At 46.5% G+C, this 17495-nt stretch overlaps 1 protein-coding gene across 3 annotated transcripts in view; it reads right to left on the minus strand.

The window, feature by feature from the left end:
- Positions 1-17469, minus strand: part of IFT172 (intraflagellar transport 172) — a 37148-nt gene extending 19679 nt beyond the window's left edge. For 2 of the 3 annotated variants that reach the window (XM_057386022.1, XM_057386021.1), the window contains exons 1-20: positions 17161-17469; positions 16956-17068; positions 16414-16453; positions 13766-13831; positions 13333-13412; positions 12070-12157; positions 11049-11263; positions 10827-10950; positions 9653-9748; positions 8886-9047; positions 7395-7448; positions 6790-6893; positions 6051-6136; positions 5403-5515; positions 2943-3110; positions 2486-2622; positions 1546-1653; positions 962-1046; positions 543-635; positions 134-211 (exon numbers count right to left, since the gene is read on the minus strand). In XM_057386022.1, coding sequence (XP_057242005.1) covers positions 134-211; positions 543-635; positions 962-1046; positions 1546-1653; positions 2486-2622; positions 2943-3110; positions 5403-5515; positions 6051-6136; positions 6790-6893; positions 7395-7448; positions 8886-9047; positions 9653-9748; positions 10827-10950; positions 11049-11263; positions 12070-12157; positions 13333-13412; positions 13766-13831; positions 16414-16453; positions 16956-17068; positions 17161-17280 — 2130 coding nt within the window. In that variant the 5' untranslated portion in view covers positions 17281-17469. The remainder of the gene's footprint in view (positions 1-133; positions 212-542; positions 636-961; positions 1047-1545; positions 1654-2485; positions 2623-2942; positions 3111-5402; positions 5516-6050; positions 6137-6789; positions 6894-7394; positions 7449-8885; positions 9048-9652; positions 9749-10826; positions 10951-11048; positions 11264-12069; positions 12158-13332; positions 13413-13765; positions 13832-16413; positions 16454-16955; positions 17069-17160) is intronic. The other variant, XM_057386020.1, reaches the window with a different exon arrangement.
- Between the last annotated feature and the right edge of the window lie 26 nt (positions 17470-17495).

Here is a 17495-nt window from a genome sequence, read left to right on the forward strand (position 1 = left end):
TCTTCTACTTGGAGGCCTTCTAAGCAGAAGCAAGGTAAGGCAGGTGTAAAGAACATGGACCCTGAATGGACTCCCAACCAGAAGTTTTACCAAGCAAGACCAGCCCACAGCCCAGTGCAGCAATACTCTGTACCTTGGCCTTGGCCACAACAATGCATTCATCCCACATGTGCAGCTCCTGGTACATGTCCATGGCCTCCTCTGTGGCATTCTGTGTCAAAAAGCAAAGCATTAAGCTGAACGCTCCAGGTTAGGAGCCAACATATTGCCATAGAGCTCTTACAGTGGACAGGGTTAGATGTGCAGAAAACACTTGAAAAAGTGTACTGTCTCCTTTATGTGGATATACATCCTCCCTCACTCTCTTCATGCATCTCAGGGTAATCCTACACCTCATAACAAGGAATACCTCCTTCTACTTCATGGTGAAAACTCTTCTCCTAGAAACAAGCAACATCCTCTTTTCCTCTTACAGTGCAGTGCACAAACCACCCCGCTCAGAAACAAACCGAACCTTTTCCACTTCTTGTTCCTTTACTCACTTGCTCCAGGAAGATCATCTCTGCCAGCTTGTAATTCTTGTCTAGCATGGCCAAGCGGGCCCGCACCAGGTAATGATCGGTGCCATCTCCACCCTGCAGACAACAGCAGAAAGCACAGTTTGCTGAGGGAAAGAACAGGCTCTAGAATGGAACATGGAGGGGACTGCAGGTGGAGGCTTGGCCATTACAGAAACGAAAGACACTTGAGTATCACAGCAGTGACAAGCCAGGAGCAGTATAAAATGGCCAGCCTTGCGAGGGACCTGGCAGGCATGCATGGAAGACAATGTCAGCAGTTTCTACAGGATGAGGTACTGGTCTGGAGCATGACACTGGTGAGCATGGACACAGAAGATAACATGCATTTCAGTGTTTTCAGGAAAACTCCTGCCCTGTAGAGCAGGAACAGTTTGACTTACATGCTCCTGAGCTGCCTGGTCAGCAATGATATTGGTTTCGTGCAGAAATCGAGCCTTTGCCATGTTTCCCAGAGCTGCAAAGCACCTGGAAATGCAAAGCAGTTGTTCAATGACCAGGTTTTGTTGCCCACTTTTGGTCCAAGAAAAGAAATTCAGAACCTGGGCAGCAGACCCAGCTCAACAATGGGAGAGGTGGGGTAGCCCTGCTTCAAGAGAAGGGTTTTGCCATGATATGCCCTCGTGCCCTGCTCCATCAGAGAGTCCACGAGCATGACCAAGGCTCATGTTTCACCCCTCCAAGCTTCAGTGATGGCTCCAGCTTATTCATGTCTGTCAGCTCTCTGAGTCCTTACTATACACAGCTTTGGAATATCATCTACAAAAAGTTATGCTACAGAGAGATGTCTTCCCACCCCTGGTTCTGGCATTACCAGCTGGGATGAAAAGGCAAAGTCATTGTCAGGCATAGAGAACACTTAAGTCTCCAACGCAGTGAATCTTCCAGACCATACACAGAGCCACATCTTTAGCTGGTTCCTGCGATTCAGCAAAAAGCATATTGAAGTCACAAAGATGTGATGTACCTCTCTGCAATGTGCAGCTGTCTCGCTTCCAAAGCCAGTCTGCTGAGAGTCTTCCACATGGCTTCAGTCTCTGTAGACATCTCCAGCGTCTCCAAAAATGCAGTAGCCCTTGAGACAGAGATTTGCAGACTTTCAGTAACAGAAGAGCTCTCTGAGGAAAATCCCAGACTGAGCAACAGGATCTTCCTAAGCAGAGCTGCATTGAAGACAAAGACATCTGGGTGTACCCAGTTCTGAAGAGGACAGTGTAACACTGGGCCTGAAAGAGCAGGGCAAAATTTAGAGATCTAGGTTACTCCTGCCTGGGCTAAGGTACTTAGAGACGGATGATCAGTAGAAAGCTGTAGCAGTGTGGGATAAGTCTAAAGTGTTGAGTCTGAACAACAGACACAAGTCCTGCTGAAGAAGTCTCTAAAGTGTCAACAGTGCTATAAACATGTGAAGTTTTCTCTCCTGGTCCTTTTAAAAGCCCTGTAAAACTGTGTCACCAGCACCCAGGGGGCTGCCATGACCACTTCTGGCAGTCAAGTTTTAACTCTGCACAACTCTTGGATGTTGCTACAGCATTGCCACCATCCCTGGAAGGCAGCAGTAAAAGCAGCCAAGCACCAAATCACATCTGACTGCTCTGGAGATACTCTTACTCACTGCAATTAACTGACAACTGCCTTCAGCAAATCCCTGTCCGGTGTCTATGGGACCAGACTGGCCAATCTCTCCCCGAGTTTGAAACCACAAAGCTGTGAGGAGCCAAAAGCTGAATATTCCCTCCTGAAGGACTCTGATGTTCATTATAGCCAGAACTGGCACTAACATAATGCTGAGAAGTTCAACTCTGTATAGAAAGCTCTGCTGCTGCCATTCATGGGTCATTAATTCCCAGGTCTCAGGCATGTGATGTGAGCTACCTGCCATCCCCACTGGTGTATCCAGCACTTACCTGTGATAATCTCCATCATCAATGGCAGTTCCGAACTCTATGAGACCTTCATCCAGCGTGTAGGACACAGTGTTCACCCCTTCAGATACTATCACTTCAGTCTTTCCATCATTCCTTTCCAGGTCCACGATATCCCCCTAGAAGGAGGGAGCTGTCAATACTCCCACGTTCACCTGAAGTATGTGCGGTTGCAGCGATGTGAGGGCAGCACCGTGACAGCTCTGCCAGTCACAGTTCTGAATGAACTCTCACTGAGCAGACTGAGCCATGAAGCAGCTCCTTGCTTCATCTTCTGCCAGGAATGTCTGCCACAAAGTTGACAAATGAGCTCATATTTTGTCCATGAGAAGCTAACAGTTTCTGTCTCCCTTCTGCCATATCACCTTTAGTATTCCCACACATGTCAAGTAGAAGTAAAAGAAACTGCAAGAGGCAATCAAAGTCCCCAGGGTTTTACCTTCAGAGGAAACATGGTGACTCGCTCTGGAGCATCGATGTTGTACCAAATGCAGAGACTGTTTCTGTTCTGAGCAACCACCACATCACTGCCTGGGACCCACTGCACGTAGGAGCAATAGTTCAGAATGGTTGTCTTGGTGCTGCTTTCAACATCATAGAGCTGCAGCTGGAGTGGGGAGAGAATAGGCTCAGCTGGACTTGTGGCTGGGCTGCCAGCTCACACAAACATTGCAGGAACATCTGAGCAGGCATCTTGTAAACAGACATTACTCATAAGGAAATAGACTTTTTTCAAGACACACATCCTATAATCTCATATTTATTTACATGTAGCTATCCAGAAATTAAGACCTTTTTAAACCCTTGCAGCATTTTAAGCAGCACGCTCAGATCCTGCCTCCCTTACGGCTTGGCACAGATGTATATAAACCAGATTATGCCTCGTGCTACTTCAGTTCCCTCTCAGCTCCAGAGCTGAACAGGAAAATGGGCTCTAAAGTCCTCCATGGAAACAAACTAAGAGACCAAGACGGGTCTTTCTCTGCAATTTTGGGTTGAACTGTCCATCCCAGGTGCAGTCCTATTGCAAGGACTGCTTCCAATAAGGTGAGAGCTCAGTTGTTTGTAGAACACATTGCCCAGAAACAAACATAACAGTTTGGAAGGTGTAACCTGACACATGTCATAACTTTGTTATATAAATCATGCCTTGTGACTAAAAAGTCTCAGACTGCCTCTATTCCTCATCCTCATCTAGAAAAGATGAGAAAAAGAAGAGAGAACTGTGCTAGTCTCATGACACACCTACCAAAAGAGAACAAGAAAGCCCCTGTTTCAATCTTTACCAAAATGGTTGGGGAAATAAAAATCCAAAATGGTTTGGGTTGGAAGGAACCTTAAAAATCATCTTTTACGAACCCTCTCCCATGGGCAGGGATACCTTCCATGAGACCTGATTGCCCCAAGTCCTGTCTAACCWGGCCTTGAACCTCCAKGGATGGAGCTGCCACAGCTTCTCTCGGCAGCCTGGGCCAGGACCTCACAGGGAAGAATTTCTTCCCAACATCCCATCTAACCCTGCCCTCGGGCAATGGGAAGAGATCCCTCTTATTCTGTCCCTCTAGGCTCTTGTCCAAAGTCCCTCTACAGCTCTTTTGAAGGCTCTTTAGGCCCTGGAAGGGTCTCGAAGGTCTCCATGGAGCCTTCTCTTCTCCAGGATGAACAATCCCAATTCATTCAGCCTTTCCTCACAGAAGAGGTATTCCAGGCCTCTGACAATCTCTGTGGCCTCCTCTGGACTTGTTCTAGCAACTCCATGTCTGCCCCGTGCTGGGACCCTGCAGCAGGAGACAACACTTCAGATGGGATCTCACCTGAATGGGACAGAGGGGCAGAACCCACCCTCCCCTGCTGCCCTTACTGTGGGATTGGTCCAACACACATCTTATGCTTGGCTTTGTTACATCTCATGAGATTCCATGGGCGCAATTCTGGAGCTCGTCCAGGTTCCCCTGCCTTGTGCCCCCGTCAACTAAAATCCTTCTACACCCCTGGATGGCCCTGTCCTTCAGGTGTGTCATTCAACCCTCAGCTTGGTGTCATCTGCAATCTTGCTGAGGGTGCACTTGATCCTTTCATCTGTACCATTAATACAGATATTAAATAACACCGGTCCCAGTAGAGACCCCTGAGGGGCACCAGTTCTGTCACTGATGTCCACTGGGACCATTTCCTTCTGGATGCGATTGTTCAACCAATTCCTTATCCACCAAACAGTCCACCCATCAAATCCATCTGTCTCCAGTTTAGAGAGAAGGATGTTGTGGGGGACTGTGTGAAAGGTTTTACAGAAGTCTAGATAAATTACATCTATAGCCCTTCTCTTGTCCACTGACGGAGTTTCTTCATCAGACAAGGCCATTGGGCTGGTCAGGACTTGCTGTTGGTCAAGCCATGCTGGCTGTCTCGAATTACTTCCCCTGGTTGTCCTGAATTACCTTCCTGCTCCCCACGTGTCTTAGCACTGCTTCTACGGGGAGCTGTTCCATGCTATTCCAAGGCCTAGAGATGAAGCTACCAGGTCAGTAGTTCCCAGGGTACTCCTTCCTTCTGTTTTTAAAGATGGGTGCAATGTTTCCCTTTTTCCAGTCACCTGGAGCTTCACCTGACTGACATAACTTTTTGAATACCATAGATATATGTACAGCAGAACAATCTATGATTTTCATTTTCAGATGTGATGAGATGAAGCAAAGATGACTAGTAACAAAGTTTAGCATTAGCTATGACTCAAGAATGCAACACTGACAGCACGTGCAATCTGGACACGGTCAATCTTTCTGAAAGGAGCAGCAAGAAAAAAATCAGAACTTCAGATGTGTTTCTCACCTCCCTCCCTCCATTCAGGCACGTCTGTCTCTACCTCTCCCCAGATATATCATCCTGCCACAGGCCTCACCCTCATCTTCTTGTCCCTGAAGAGCAATTTGTGGCCTGTTTCATTCAGCTCCAGCCAATCGATCTTGCTGTCATGACTGATCGTGCCAGCGTTGTAGCCACCAACAAGGTCCACTTGGGAAGAAAAGAAAGGAAAGGAAAGCTTTGGATGTTGTGCACTTGGAGGTACATCAGGTACTTATATTATTAAGTACTGATGTACCTCAAAGTGCTCAACATTCAAAGCTGTGCCAGGGGAATCAGATGCCYGGGACCTAATTAGGGCAAGACCTCCAGAAGACACTGCGACATGAAAACCAGACAACAGTGACATTTTATCTTGATGCCTTCTCAACAGCAGCAACTCTCCCCTGCTGTCCGTGAGCATGCACAGCTCATGGGCAGCGCAGGCAACACAGAATCTGGGTTCAGGGCAATCAGAGACACTCATGGCTGTGTCCATACCAGGCAGCATCCTGTCAAAATCAGGACAACCTGGTCTCCAGTGAACTGCTGCTAGGCAGAGGGAATATGAAGGGGAACTTCAGGAATCTGCTGCTTGGTAGAGGGAATGCATAGAGGACCTTCAGGGATGTGCTGCCTGGCACAGTGAATGGAAAGGGATCAGGAAGGCTGGCAAAATACAGAGAGGTGGGAGGGTTACAGTCACCTGTTGCTATAGTCTTGATGTCTATCAGGTAAGCCAGTCTCTTGTTCTCATCCACGCCTCGCTGCAGTCTCTCATTGATACGGACGCTGCGATTTGAAGGGAATGACTATTACCTTCACTACTTTGAAAATTCACAATTGAATCACATAGTTCCCTCCCTGACTTCCCTGCAGTTTTCCCGAGCACGTGGAGCCTCTGGCAGTTCTCTGACTTGTGACACTTGCCCAGTACCTATAACTGCCTCAAGTGACAACAAACCTTTCTGATCCATGACTTCCCCCTGAGAAGCCACGCCTCTGGAGAAGGGGTCCCCAATAATACATTAGTTACATTGCCCTGAGCAGCCAATGATCCTTCCTTCTCTTGAATCAGAACACAGGGGAATCAGAACTTTAGAGAGACTGAAAAGGTCCTGCTGGCAACTGAGTCACTCATGATGCTGTTACCAGGACCAGCTGGATGCAGAGTTACCTGAGAACATTCATGGGAGGTCCCTCTTCAGTAAAAGCCACGGCAGGCTGCACTAAGCATGCATCAGAGAAAAAGAAGCTCTTGTGCTTCTAAAACTTGACAGACAATGACCTGGCAACTAAACCCATTGCTGGTCACTGTGAGAAGTGGGTTACTCAGGATTCACGGCCTTGGGGCTGCACTCTACTGGGTATAGACTCCAAGGTTATGTGTGAGCTCACTCTCACTAAATGCCTGTGTCGGCTACAGAGGCAGATGTAACCATTACCTAACCAGATGAGGGTTCACAAACTCTGTGCGGACGGATCCCAGAATGTCATTGCTTCCATATTCCACCAGTGTCAGCTCTCCAGCATTAAAAATCATGCAGACCTGATGGTGAGAGGGGAATACACTCTTAAAGAAAAGCCACATAAAAACCCACACCTGCCAGTGAGGGGGACAGAAAAGAACTCTGCTGCACACAAATCTAAACTTAAACACTCTGAGATGACTAAAGAGCTGTCCTTGGCCTCTTGATATGACTGGCTTCTTGATTTGACTTTTCCTCAAGATTGGGGATTTTAGCTGTGGCCTTATCAGTCCTGCAAAAGTCAAGCTGTCCCCATGACAACTGTATCCTATATCTCTGACACCCTCTCTGCCCTATCCTTCAGGGTTATGACCTATTTAACACACTGAGTTTTTTCTGTACCTGACATGTGGAAAAGGCAAGGACAGGGAGGAAGCAGATTGGGATCTGCATGAAGAGGCTATGTCCAGGAAACTGCTGAGAAACAGGGTTTTCCAGAAATGCTGGTGACACTTTTCCTGCTGGTGTACACACAGCTTTACACACCATTCATGGGGAGCATTCTGTCCCATCCTACTTACATTCTCATTGTCGAAGAAGAACTTCTCATTCCCCCCAGATCCTTGCCAGGCCACCTGCAAAGTAACGGCACAGGGTGAGGCTGACAGGCTGACAGCTTCACCAGGACCACTCACAGGCATTAGGGTCCACTGTGAAGCTTTTGGCTCCCCAAAAGACAGCTACATTACACTGTACAAGGGATTGTGTTCCATCACTTTAGCTGCCAACACTGGTTTTCAGTCATCACCATCTTGCAAAGTCCACAGGTTCTTCTCCCTTCTTCAGACTCAGCTTCAGACTTCAGCTCTCTTTGTACAGTATAGTAGTGCCTTATGTGACCGAGGTACTTCCTCTACCCTATTCCTTCAAAGACACTTCTCCACCTTTCCCAGACCAACTTTATTACAAAAAGCACCCAAACAGCTCATTTGCCTCTGTTAATCATAGCCACAGAATCACTGCCACCAYTGGTGGGGGCAGAATCTCCATGTAGCTGAAACCTCTTTTGTTTAGAGATGCTAACAGCGACTGATTAGCATAGTGCCAGTGGAGGAACAACTGATGGGAAATTTCAGTAGAGCACTGGATAATACAACAGCTACTGTGATAACAGCGGACAAGTGGCCAGAGAAGCAGAAAACTGAAAGCAGTCCTCTTCCCTCCTGGAGTACGAACTCCCTGTTACTGCTTCAACGAAACTCCAGTAAGACAGCAATACAACAAAAGCCCTGTTCTTTCTGAAGAGTAGAGATGTGCAGTTGAAAGAAAAACTCTGTTCATTAAGATATGGAGAGACCTGAGAGCTTCAGTCTGGCCAGATTCTCAGTTGTATTACCAAGTATCAGCATTCTCCAACTCAAATCTCTAGTCAGAGCTCCTGCTCCAAGAAAGATTGATTAGCTCACCATTAGTTCTGATTAAAAGTATGTGATACCTCTGTGAACAAAGCAAGTATGTCCTTGAAGCCTGTTTACTGCTTTTATCAGACATTTACCTATTGCCCACATTTTCAGGCTCAGSACATGGGCTCAGCACTCACTGCACTGCGAGGCTCAGGAGACAGACAATTTTGAGTAAATTGTCTGGCACCAGAAATGGCACTGGTATAAGCTGTGGGACGCAGGCATGGAAGACTTAAGAAACCTCTAATATGGTGATGCCAGGCTTTTTTTGGCAGATGCAGAGTGAAAGGATGAGAAGTGGTCATAAAACAGCAGTCAAAATACAACAGACAATACAAAGACTTAGAAAAAAGGCTTTCCTGCATGAAGTCAGCAAAGCATTGGAACAGGGGACTAGAGAAACTGTGGCATCTAAGCAACAATATCTGAATTGAATATCAACCTTCCTTTGTGCAATAAGTTTGGTCAGACACCTCCCAAGGTCCCTTCCAACCTGAATTRTTCTATGAATCTTTGAAAACAGAGATATTGCTCCCATCCAGGAATCATATCCTCTGGTTATGAAGTTAAGCATTTGACACTCCAGAATTGCCACCGGTTTTACAGTACCTCACTGAGCTTGTTGGAGCTGATGTCACCCAGCAGTAATGTGTCTGAGGTATGGGCCACCAGGTACCTGTCCTTCCCCAAGATCTTCACCTCATCAATCTCGTAACCATACTGGGATTTCAACACAACTCGAGTTCCTGTGGAGAGGTTCTTCACAATGACCTAGAGAAAGAAGCAGTATGAGGTCATGCACAGAGGAACAGCGCAGCCTTCTCGCCCCATGCAAGATTAGGAAACAGATGATATGAGGATATTAGGCATCCCCTCATCATTTTACATCATTTCACTCTGTTCTTTTAAAAAAACTTACCATTTCTTTTACATGGGATGACAGCTGTAGTAGACATTCAGGATTCTTACTTTTGCCATTTACAGATTACTAGCCCAGCTGGAGACCCACTCTGGCTCCCAAGGATAAGCCCTCTTTGAAGAGTCCTGTAGTCTCTCCCCTGACTGTAGAGGGGTGTCCAGCCTACCCTTACTCCTCATTTTGAACAAGGTAAATTTGTCTAAAATTAAACCACTTCAGGAGTCTGCACTTGGCATGAAGGTACCTCACACAAATTCACATGGTAGGAAATTACCTTCATGGTCTTTTATCCTAGCCAATTCCCACGCAACCTTAGCCCTGTCCCTGGTACATCCCCTATGCCTTTCCTGACAAGCTGGTATAAACAAACCATAGGAGCAGAACCCTAAACATGTCTAGTTCTGGCAAACATCCTGTTTTCATCAGGACTTTCATAACTCATTAGACATCTTCTCACCTGGCTTGGTCCCACATATGTCATTTCAAACTTATTTTTGTAAATGGTTCTGCGAAGGCAGCAGTCAAACTGTTCAACTCCGCCACATAGAGTACCCTGGGGACAAAATCACATAGTGTGGTCAGTGAACTCATGTTAAGGAGAGATATTCATATTCCAGACCCTGCTTACATGAAGAGGATCAGAGGTCACAAACACACTGGTCCTAGCTGTTCTGGGAAACAATGTTCAAGCGTGCAGATGCAGAGAGGACCAGCCCTATTTTGACTTTCTTGAGATGAGAAAAATTGAGCCATTCTCAGAAAAGCGGAGATTACCAAACATTGGCAGGAATCCAGGAGAGAAGGAGGCAGGGTTTAAAAACCATCTCTATCTTTATCATTATTTTCCTGTTTCCCATTTCTCCCTCTCCCAGCCTCCAAATCTCTCCTCCCTTCCAGCAGAATCCTTTCAGCTTTATCTCTTTCTTTATAACATCCCCATTCCTTTCACTGATCTCCTATCCATTAGTCCCTTCCCCTTCTCTACAAATATTTGTTCACATATTCAGTAATTTTTGGTCTGAAATATTTCAAGGATTCTTGACTGTTGAACAAAAAATATGCAAAAACTATTAACGAGAAGTTGTAAATAGTATCTTTCCTAAATAATTTGTTTTGAGTTACTCAACTTACTACAGGAAAACATGCAGAAATATTAATTTAAAGAGATTTAAATTAAGATCTTTATCTGACTTTAGAGAAAGGCAGATCAAGACTTGATGGCTGAAAGTAGACAAAAAAGAGCTCTGAACCRAAAGCACAGCACAGAAACACAGAGTGTAATTAGCAGGTCTGTTTGTATACTGCTTCTCATGGCAAAGGAAAGAATGCTCCTGAGACTTCTCTGGAGAAGCTTTACTGTCCTCATCGCGCCTCTGAGAAAAGAGGAGGGTTGCTGCATTCAGCAAGCCATGACACCAACAGCCATGAGGTTTTTCAGCTTCACACTCTGCACACCTGACTGCAGCAGCTCCCTCGCACAAGGTCTCAGAGTCAGCACTCCTGGGCAATGGTATGACCACATGCTCAAAGCCCTCCCTGTACTACACCACTTTGCTCCCATTCACAAACATGCATAAGGCCGACCCTGATATAGACTTGAGGGCTCAGGGCTCCTGACTGACGGTACAAACCACACAGATCCGTGAGCCATCCCTCTTCCATGCCAAAGCTGTGATGGTGTAAAGGTGAGCTATTTCTTTGGGCTTGCCTTCCTCCCAGGCACCGCGGCGTGGGCTCCAGTTCAGAACCCGCAATCTGTGAGAGAGAGAATACAGGAGAAACAGGAAAAAACTGTGTATGGCTGACGGAGGAAGGACTGTAAAGAGGAGAGTTCTCCATCAGGTACATGGTACCTGTCATAGCTGCCAATGACAATGGACTGGCCACCAGGACTGGTGGCTGCTGTGGTGAATTCTTTCTCTGACGAGTCCCGGCTGTAGTCAAAGGTTTGAATCACGCTGCCTTCCTTCCCATAAGCAACAATCTTCTTGTCACAGCCTGCAGCCACAATGCCATTGGAAGCCCAGGCGAGGGCATAAGGAGGACAGGGATGCACTGCCAACTTGCCCTACAACAGACAAGAACACCCTGCACATGTGAATGGACCCAGCCCCCAGGCAGCCTCTGTACTCAGCTATCCCAGTGGGATCAGTATGGAACCTTCCGCAAAGCCCAGTTCACAGGGACAGCTTTGTWTGCCTGCCCAGTCCATAGGAAGACAGAAATCAGAACTGAGAGATATATCAACGACTACGTTCACTCAATTGTGAGAGAAGATTTCTGATGCCAATAAGACTGAAACCATTAACCAGTCGGGACTGAACTCCCAACACAGCATAATGTATATGGACTTTCAGGATATTACGGCAGAGAGCAGCCATGCTCAAACTGCTTCTATTGGAGGGAAAAGATCTGAAAAAAGCATCCCCTTCACTACAGCCTAAAGCACAGAAAGACTCCTGGCAGAGGAGCAGGAGGCTCAGGAGAAATGTTGGGTGTTCAAGGACAAAACGTGACCCTGAGAGTTAACATTAACTCTGCTTAGTGCAGAGATGACAACAGCCATTCCATGGAACCCTACCTCTTTTGAGCATCATTCTCCTGGACACTTAGAACATCAGATCTTTCCAGATACCTGAACAGCCTTATCCCTCACAAACAAAATGTTGAATTCCCCCCTTATCAGCACCCTCAATGTATTCCAAAGCATTTAATCACTGTTCCGCCTTCATCAGTGCTTCCCAAAACCTTTGCTATCAAGCACAGCCTGCAGCTCCTCTCCAGACTTGCACTCCCTCCACAGCCTGATCCCCTTCCAGAGCTCTTGAGCTGGGAAGCAAACAGAAATTTTGCTCAAAGACGGATCTTCAATACCTGTGATTCACCTGAGCCTTCATCATCAAAGAAGAAGCGCACTATGGTTCCGTCTGCATGGCCAGACAGGATTCCCCTCCCTGACACACTGCAGAAAAATACAGACAGGATGATACAACATTGCAGTAAGACTTGCACCTTTATATTCATATCTCTGCCCAGAGCAGCCATTCCCAGGGTCATCGCTGATGTTTCCTCATCAAAGGAACCTTCCCCAAAGACAAGAATAATATTGAATACCTGTGCCAGTGTCTGCGAAAACAAAGCAAACAAAAGTACAGAGAGTAGAGAGTGAGAGTGGCCAGTTAAGTATCTTCATCATGTAAAATCACAGCAAACAACTTTCTGTTTTGCTTAAACCCAGACAAGCTAAGTGACCTTCAGTGGAATAATGACTCTGCTCAGAAGTGCTTACAGCAAGATGTATCACACAACCCTTGCACTGGAACTATTCCAGAAGTGAGACTGGATAGTATGATACTGGGAATCTTTGAAAGAAACACAATGTAGACAAAAAACATCTGGGCAAAAACTCCAGGCCTAAGTGTATTTTTTATAGCATTGATGTCTTATACTTCCAGACACAAGCAGTGAGAGAAGAGCAAGGAAAAAAAAAAAAAAACAGGCTGAACATCATGTACCCAGATAAACAYTTTTTAGTGTTTATTTAGAAGATTCCAGAACCAAATACAAATTCTATGGACACTGTAACAATCCTGCCATCATATATCTGTCAGCAGAATGACAGCATTTAAGGAAAATCACACTCCTAGTTCCATGACACATCTTAATTTTTTTTTAGGTAAAGAACACTAAAATAGTTAAAATAAAATCTTATTAATTACAACAATTTTAAATTGCACTTTTATGGTTATTTTCCTAATTAGAGCTTTGTCAAGAGTTTTATCTGGTGGAATGTTCTTACCTTTTTTTAGCCCTTACACTTGATTAGTGTTAGTAATTAGCTAGATGAAGCTGACAAATGCAGTCCTTATAAAGTCACAAATTCAAATCTATGTATATAAGTAAACTCATGAAGACTTTCATCCTCAACTATGTTTGAGGAACAACCAGACTGCCAGCAAAGTGGCACAGCCAGATGGCAGATTTGAGGAAGGAGTTCCTTCTGAAGAGAACAGTATGTTATTATCTTGACAGCAAAAGGGCACTGGCAACCTCCCACACTGGCCCCAATTATGCCAGGCCAGCAGCGGGTGGGAGACTGAGCCAGAGCAGGGCAGGCCAAAGCAGTGCCATACTCACTTGGAAGTTAGCGACACCACGTAGGAATCTGTCCCATAAATGGTGGAAGACTTGTTGTTCTTAGTATTTGCTAAACGAACCTGAGAAAGAGAACCTTATCAACGTTGCTTTTGTCTGCAGAACGTGGATCTCCCCCAGTGTAAATAACATTCCCAGGGGTTTTCCAGACCATGACCAGCAGGTTGTAGAAGTGGAAAAGTTGGAGTCGCATTTCCAGTTTTCTAGAAACGTTTGGGGAAAGATCCACATGACCGACCCGACARATTCTCCAGGGACTAATTGGGAATCAGAAAATTCAAGTCCACGGCGTAATCCCTCTGTTTGCTGTTACTGTGGCATCCAGTGATGCCTCTCACCCCACAGCCCAACCACTTGCAGACCCTGGCAGACCCAGCAAGGGAAAGAAAGGCACGCAAATTACAAGTTTCTCTACCTTTCCTTCAGCAAGACCAAAGACAATGACATTCTCTGTGGGCCACAACAAGCAGGTCACGGCACTCTGCCAGGGAGGAGGTAAAAAGAGAGGTAAGAGCTCCATCCTACTCAGCTTCCTGTCCCATTGCCACCTAAAATAGTTCATGAACAGACACAACTCAGGCAGCAGAGATGAGGCATTTGGACAGGCCTTACAGAATCTGAAGCTACTGGACAAGCCTTACTCTACACTGAAGCTTGAACTAGATAATAGGGAGCTGAGGCAAAGTAATTGAGGTCAGGAGGACTACGGGAGGGAGGGCAACAAAGTTATATGGATGTGTTTGGTTTGGAGCTCTTCTGAGAGTACTACTTACTGAGCAGGTGCTTGGCTTGCCACATGCTATTGGTGAATGTATAAAATCATGGCTGTTTTAAAAGGTCTTTTGCAACAAGTATAAAATAAAATATAAACATAATTTGACTGTGCCAACTTCTGTAGCAGCTATGAGAATGCTCGTATACTGGATCTTCATTTGATGAATCGGAAATACGTCTTTACATTTTCACTGATGAGCAAGATGGTTGGTTATTAGATGCTACTAAGTAGGTCAGGTAGAAAYAGGCTCATTAAATCCAAACCAAAGGTATTCTCAGAATCTGAGGTGGAGTCAGGATGAATAAAGCTGACCACAAAACCCAGCTGTAAGAGAGGGCCAAGAAACTTTACGAAAGCCCTCCATATCTACCCTGCAGAACTCTGGTGAGTAAGAAGGCTGGTATTTGGCACTATGCCACCAGCACCAGCCTCACTGGCTCCTTGGTCCTATATTAAGCATCTGGGGCTGCTTTAAATACATATACACCCTAATTTTCCCACCTYATCTTCTATCCCCACTCTGATCATTTGTATCAGCAAACACAGCTATGATCAGGCAGCAAAATGTCCCAAAGTAACCAATCAGTTCATAATTTAAAGGCCCAACCAATGCCCAAGATCCATTTTCATTACCCCTGTTTCCCACAAACTAGCCTACTTCCCTCATTATCTGCCAAACTGTTATTTTCAGTCCTAGACAACAAAAGCCTGGGAACAAGCCTCACACAGTGGTGATGTACCCACTGTTTGTCCTCCTGGCCCTCAAACAGAAGGTTTGGCTTACCAGGTGATCCCACGCTGTGATTACTGGATGTGTAAGAGTGCACAGTGACAGGAGAAGGAGTGGGCTAAAAAAATGATCTCTCATACTGACATATTTATTCGTAAATAACAAGATTTAGTTACAGAGGAAAGCCAGATACAGCAGTAAAACCCCACACAGAGAGCACCAGGAAAAAAAAAAAAAGATTTATTGTGTTATGAATGGTAGAATGGTTTCTCATGGGGAAATGAGAGAATGAGCAAAAAAAATACTGAATTTCTACATTAAAAATGCAAAATTCTGTACACATGCTGTGCACAGCATCTGAGCTTGTGAAAGGTAAGCAAGCCCCCACCAGGCTGGCAGCTGGAGGGGCAGGCAACAAGCAGTACACAAGGAAAGGGCTCTCCAGGGAGACTACAGGTGCCTAAATGTGGCATAGCCACCCTGTCCAGAAAAGGGACAAATGGACTCCAAGCTCCTGTTGCTCTCTTTTCCTCATGACTACTCAGTGCAGCAGGTCAACAGAAAACCAGAAGCTGACCAGCAGCTTTCCTATTGCCAGAGCCACAGAATTCCCTGGGCTCCCCTCCAGCAGCCAGAAGGGAGCAGTCAGAGCAGCCACAGTGGTAGTCCATGGCCCAACTCTGAGATTCAAGCTTTTGACCCAGGGGCTGAGGCTGCCCTTCACCTAAGAGACAGCTTGAGAAAGCCTGGCACAAAGACTCCAGCAACTCCATCAGGAGCAGTTTTGTCTTCTGGGGATTTGTCCATGGAGGATGATTCCTCCTGCCATCCAGAAACTTTCTTAGTGACACAGAGACCATGGGGGTCTTTGTGTGAAGGCCTTTGCCTCAAAAGCCTTGGGAAGCTACGGGACTTTTGCCTCTGAAGGTAGAAATTCTCACAACTACTATTTTCTCCACTCCAGTGGCTTTATGTGTAAGGAATTCGTAACATCTTTGCCTTTTCCAGACAGATTTGAGGGCAACCCTTGGCAAACTACTGGGCAAATTGCTCTCTGATACAGGCAGGCAGGGCCAGAGCAGTAGAACACAAAGGTAGCCAAGGGGCAAACCTGACTGAAATCACAAACTGGAGGCATCTGAGTATGTGGAAATTGCACAGTTTGAATTCTGCACATATTACAATTTTTTTAATAAGGAATCTCAGAGTTTAGGTTACCAACCTACAAAAAAACAGTTGGGCTCTGAGTCTTTGGTATTTTTCCCTTGCAACTCCCTTAAAATATTCTGTCCACTGATGCCTAAAGCAGTCCCCAAAGTTTTGTAAGTGACTGCACTGATTGTTCAGCAATTAACTATTGTATTGTACCCAGTCATTAGGAGACCTCTGAAGCTTGATGAGCAATACATGCCTCAGAATTTAGAGATTCTCTTAGGATCTTTAAAGATCAAGTACAGGTTGGGCCAAATACACCTCTGAGTATGAGCAGAGAGACCTCTCACTGTCTTTTCCTACATATGCTGGAGAAAATGGAATCAGACAGAAGTCTGCATCTCACCGTTTGGATGAACTTGTTGCATATAACCTTCTTGTCACCCCTGCAGGAAAATGTAAACAAAAATTACTATCAGCAAATCTGGTAACACCGCACACTCTGATCACCGTATTGTTTGTATGCAGTCTGGTTTGGTATTGCCCAACAGGCCACTTAAGTTTAGCATGCTGCTTGTCTACCACAACTTTAGACAAAAAATCAAATAAAGACCCCCAACTTCTGAGCTTTCAAAATTCAGAACAGCCTTTCTGAGTGTATTTAGCATAACTCATGCCACCAAATGAGGCTGCAATGGGGCAGGTGTGTGCCATGGCTCCAAAACTGTGACACAGGATGGCACCATGGGCTCCAGCTAGCTGCATCAACAGTCAGGGCTCCACACAAAGGTCCTGCTGAGGAAACTTAACCTGCTGCTCCCCACGGACACCCAAGTGACTCCCTGTGGGGCAGGTGATTGCTGCTGCAGTGTGTGCCAGGGTGAGGATCAGGCTAAGTGAGCCCATGGCAGGCGGAATGGAGCATGCTGGACCCCACCACAAACTCACCACTCCTCGCCGATCCTGTACACGTAGACAATGTTGTCCGTTTGCCCGATAGCCAGTTTGGTGGAGTCCGGGGAGAAGGCCATGCCTTTGACCACGTAGCTCTTCCTGCCGTACTGCAGAGAGGCTCTGTGTGAACGCAGGAAGGTCGACTGCCCCAGCGCTGCCGACCCATGCCCCGGCCCTGACCCGGCTCGGCCCCGCTCACCTTGGCGTCAGCCGGTTTGGTGGAGAACTTGTCGCGTCGCTCGCCTTGCTCGTCGTAGAGCAGCACCACCCGCTCCGCGGTGCACACGGCGAACCGGGCACTGCTAGCGGACCAGGCCATGCAGGTCACCCGCGCCGTGCCGTCCTGCGGGCACACACAGCTCAGCGGGTACACAACAGCCCCTGCGGGCACACACAGCTCAGCGGGTACACAACAGCCCCAGTGGGCACACACAGCTCAGCGGGTACACAACAGCCCCTGCGGGCACACACAGCTCAGCGGGTACACAACAGCCCCTGCGGGCACACACAGCTCAGCGGGTACACAACAGCCCC

The sequence above is a fragment of the Malurus melanocephalus genome, unplaced genomic scaffold, assembly GCF_030028575.1.
Source record: "Malurus melanocephalus ecotype Western Australia unplaced genomic scaffold, MMel_1.1 scaffold_901, whole genome shotgun sequence".
In the NCBI taxonomy this organism is placed as follows: domain Eukaryota; kingdom Metazoa; phylum Chordata; class Aves; order Passeriformes; family Maluridae; genus Malurus; species Malurus melanocephalus.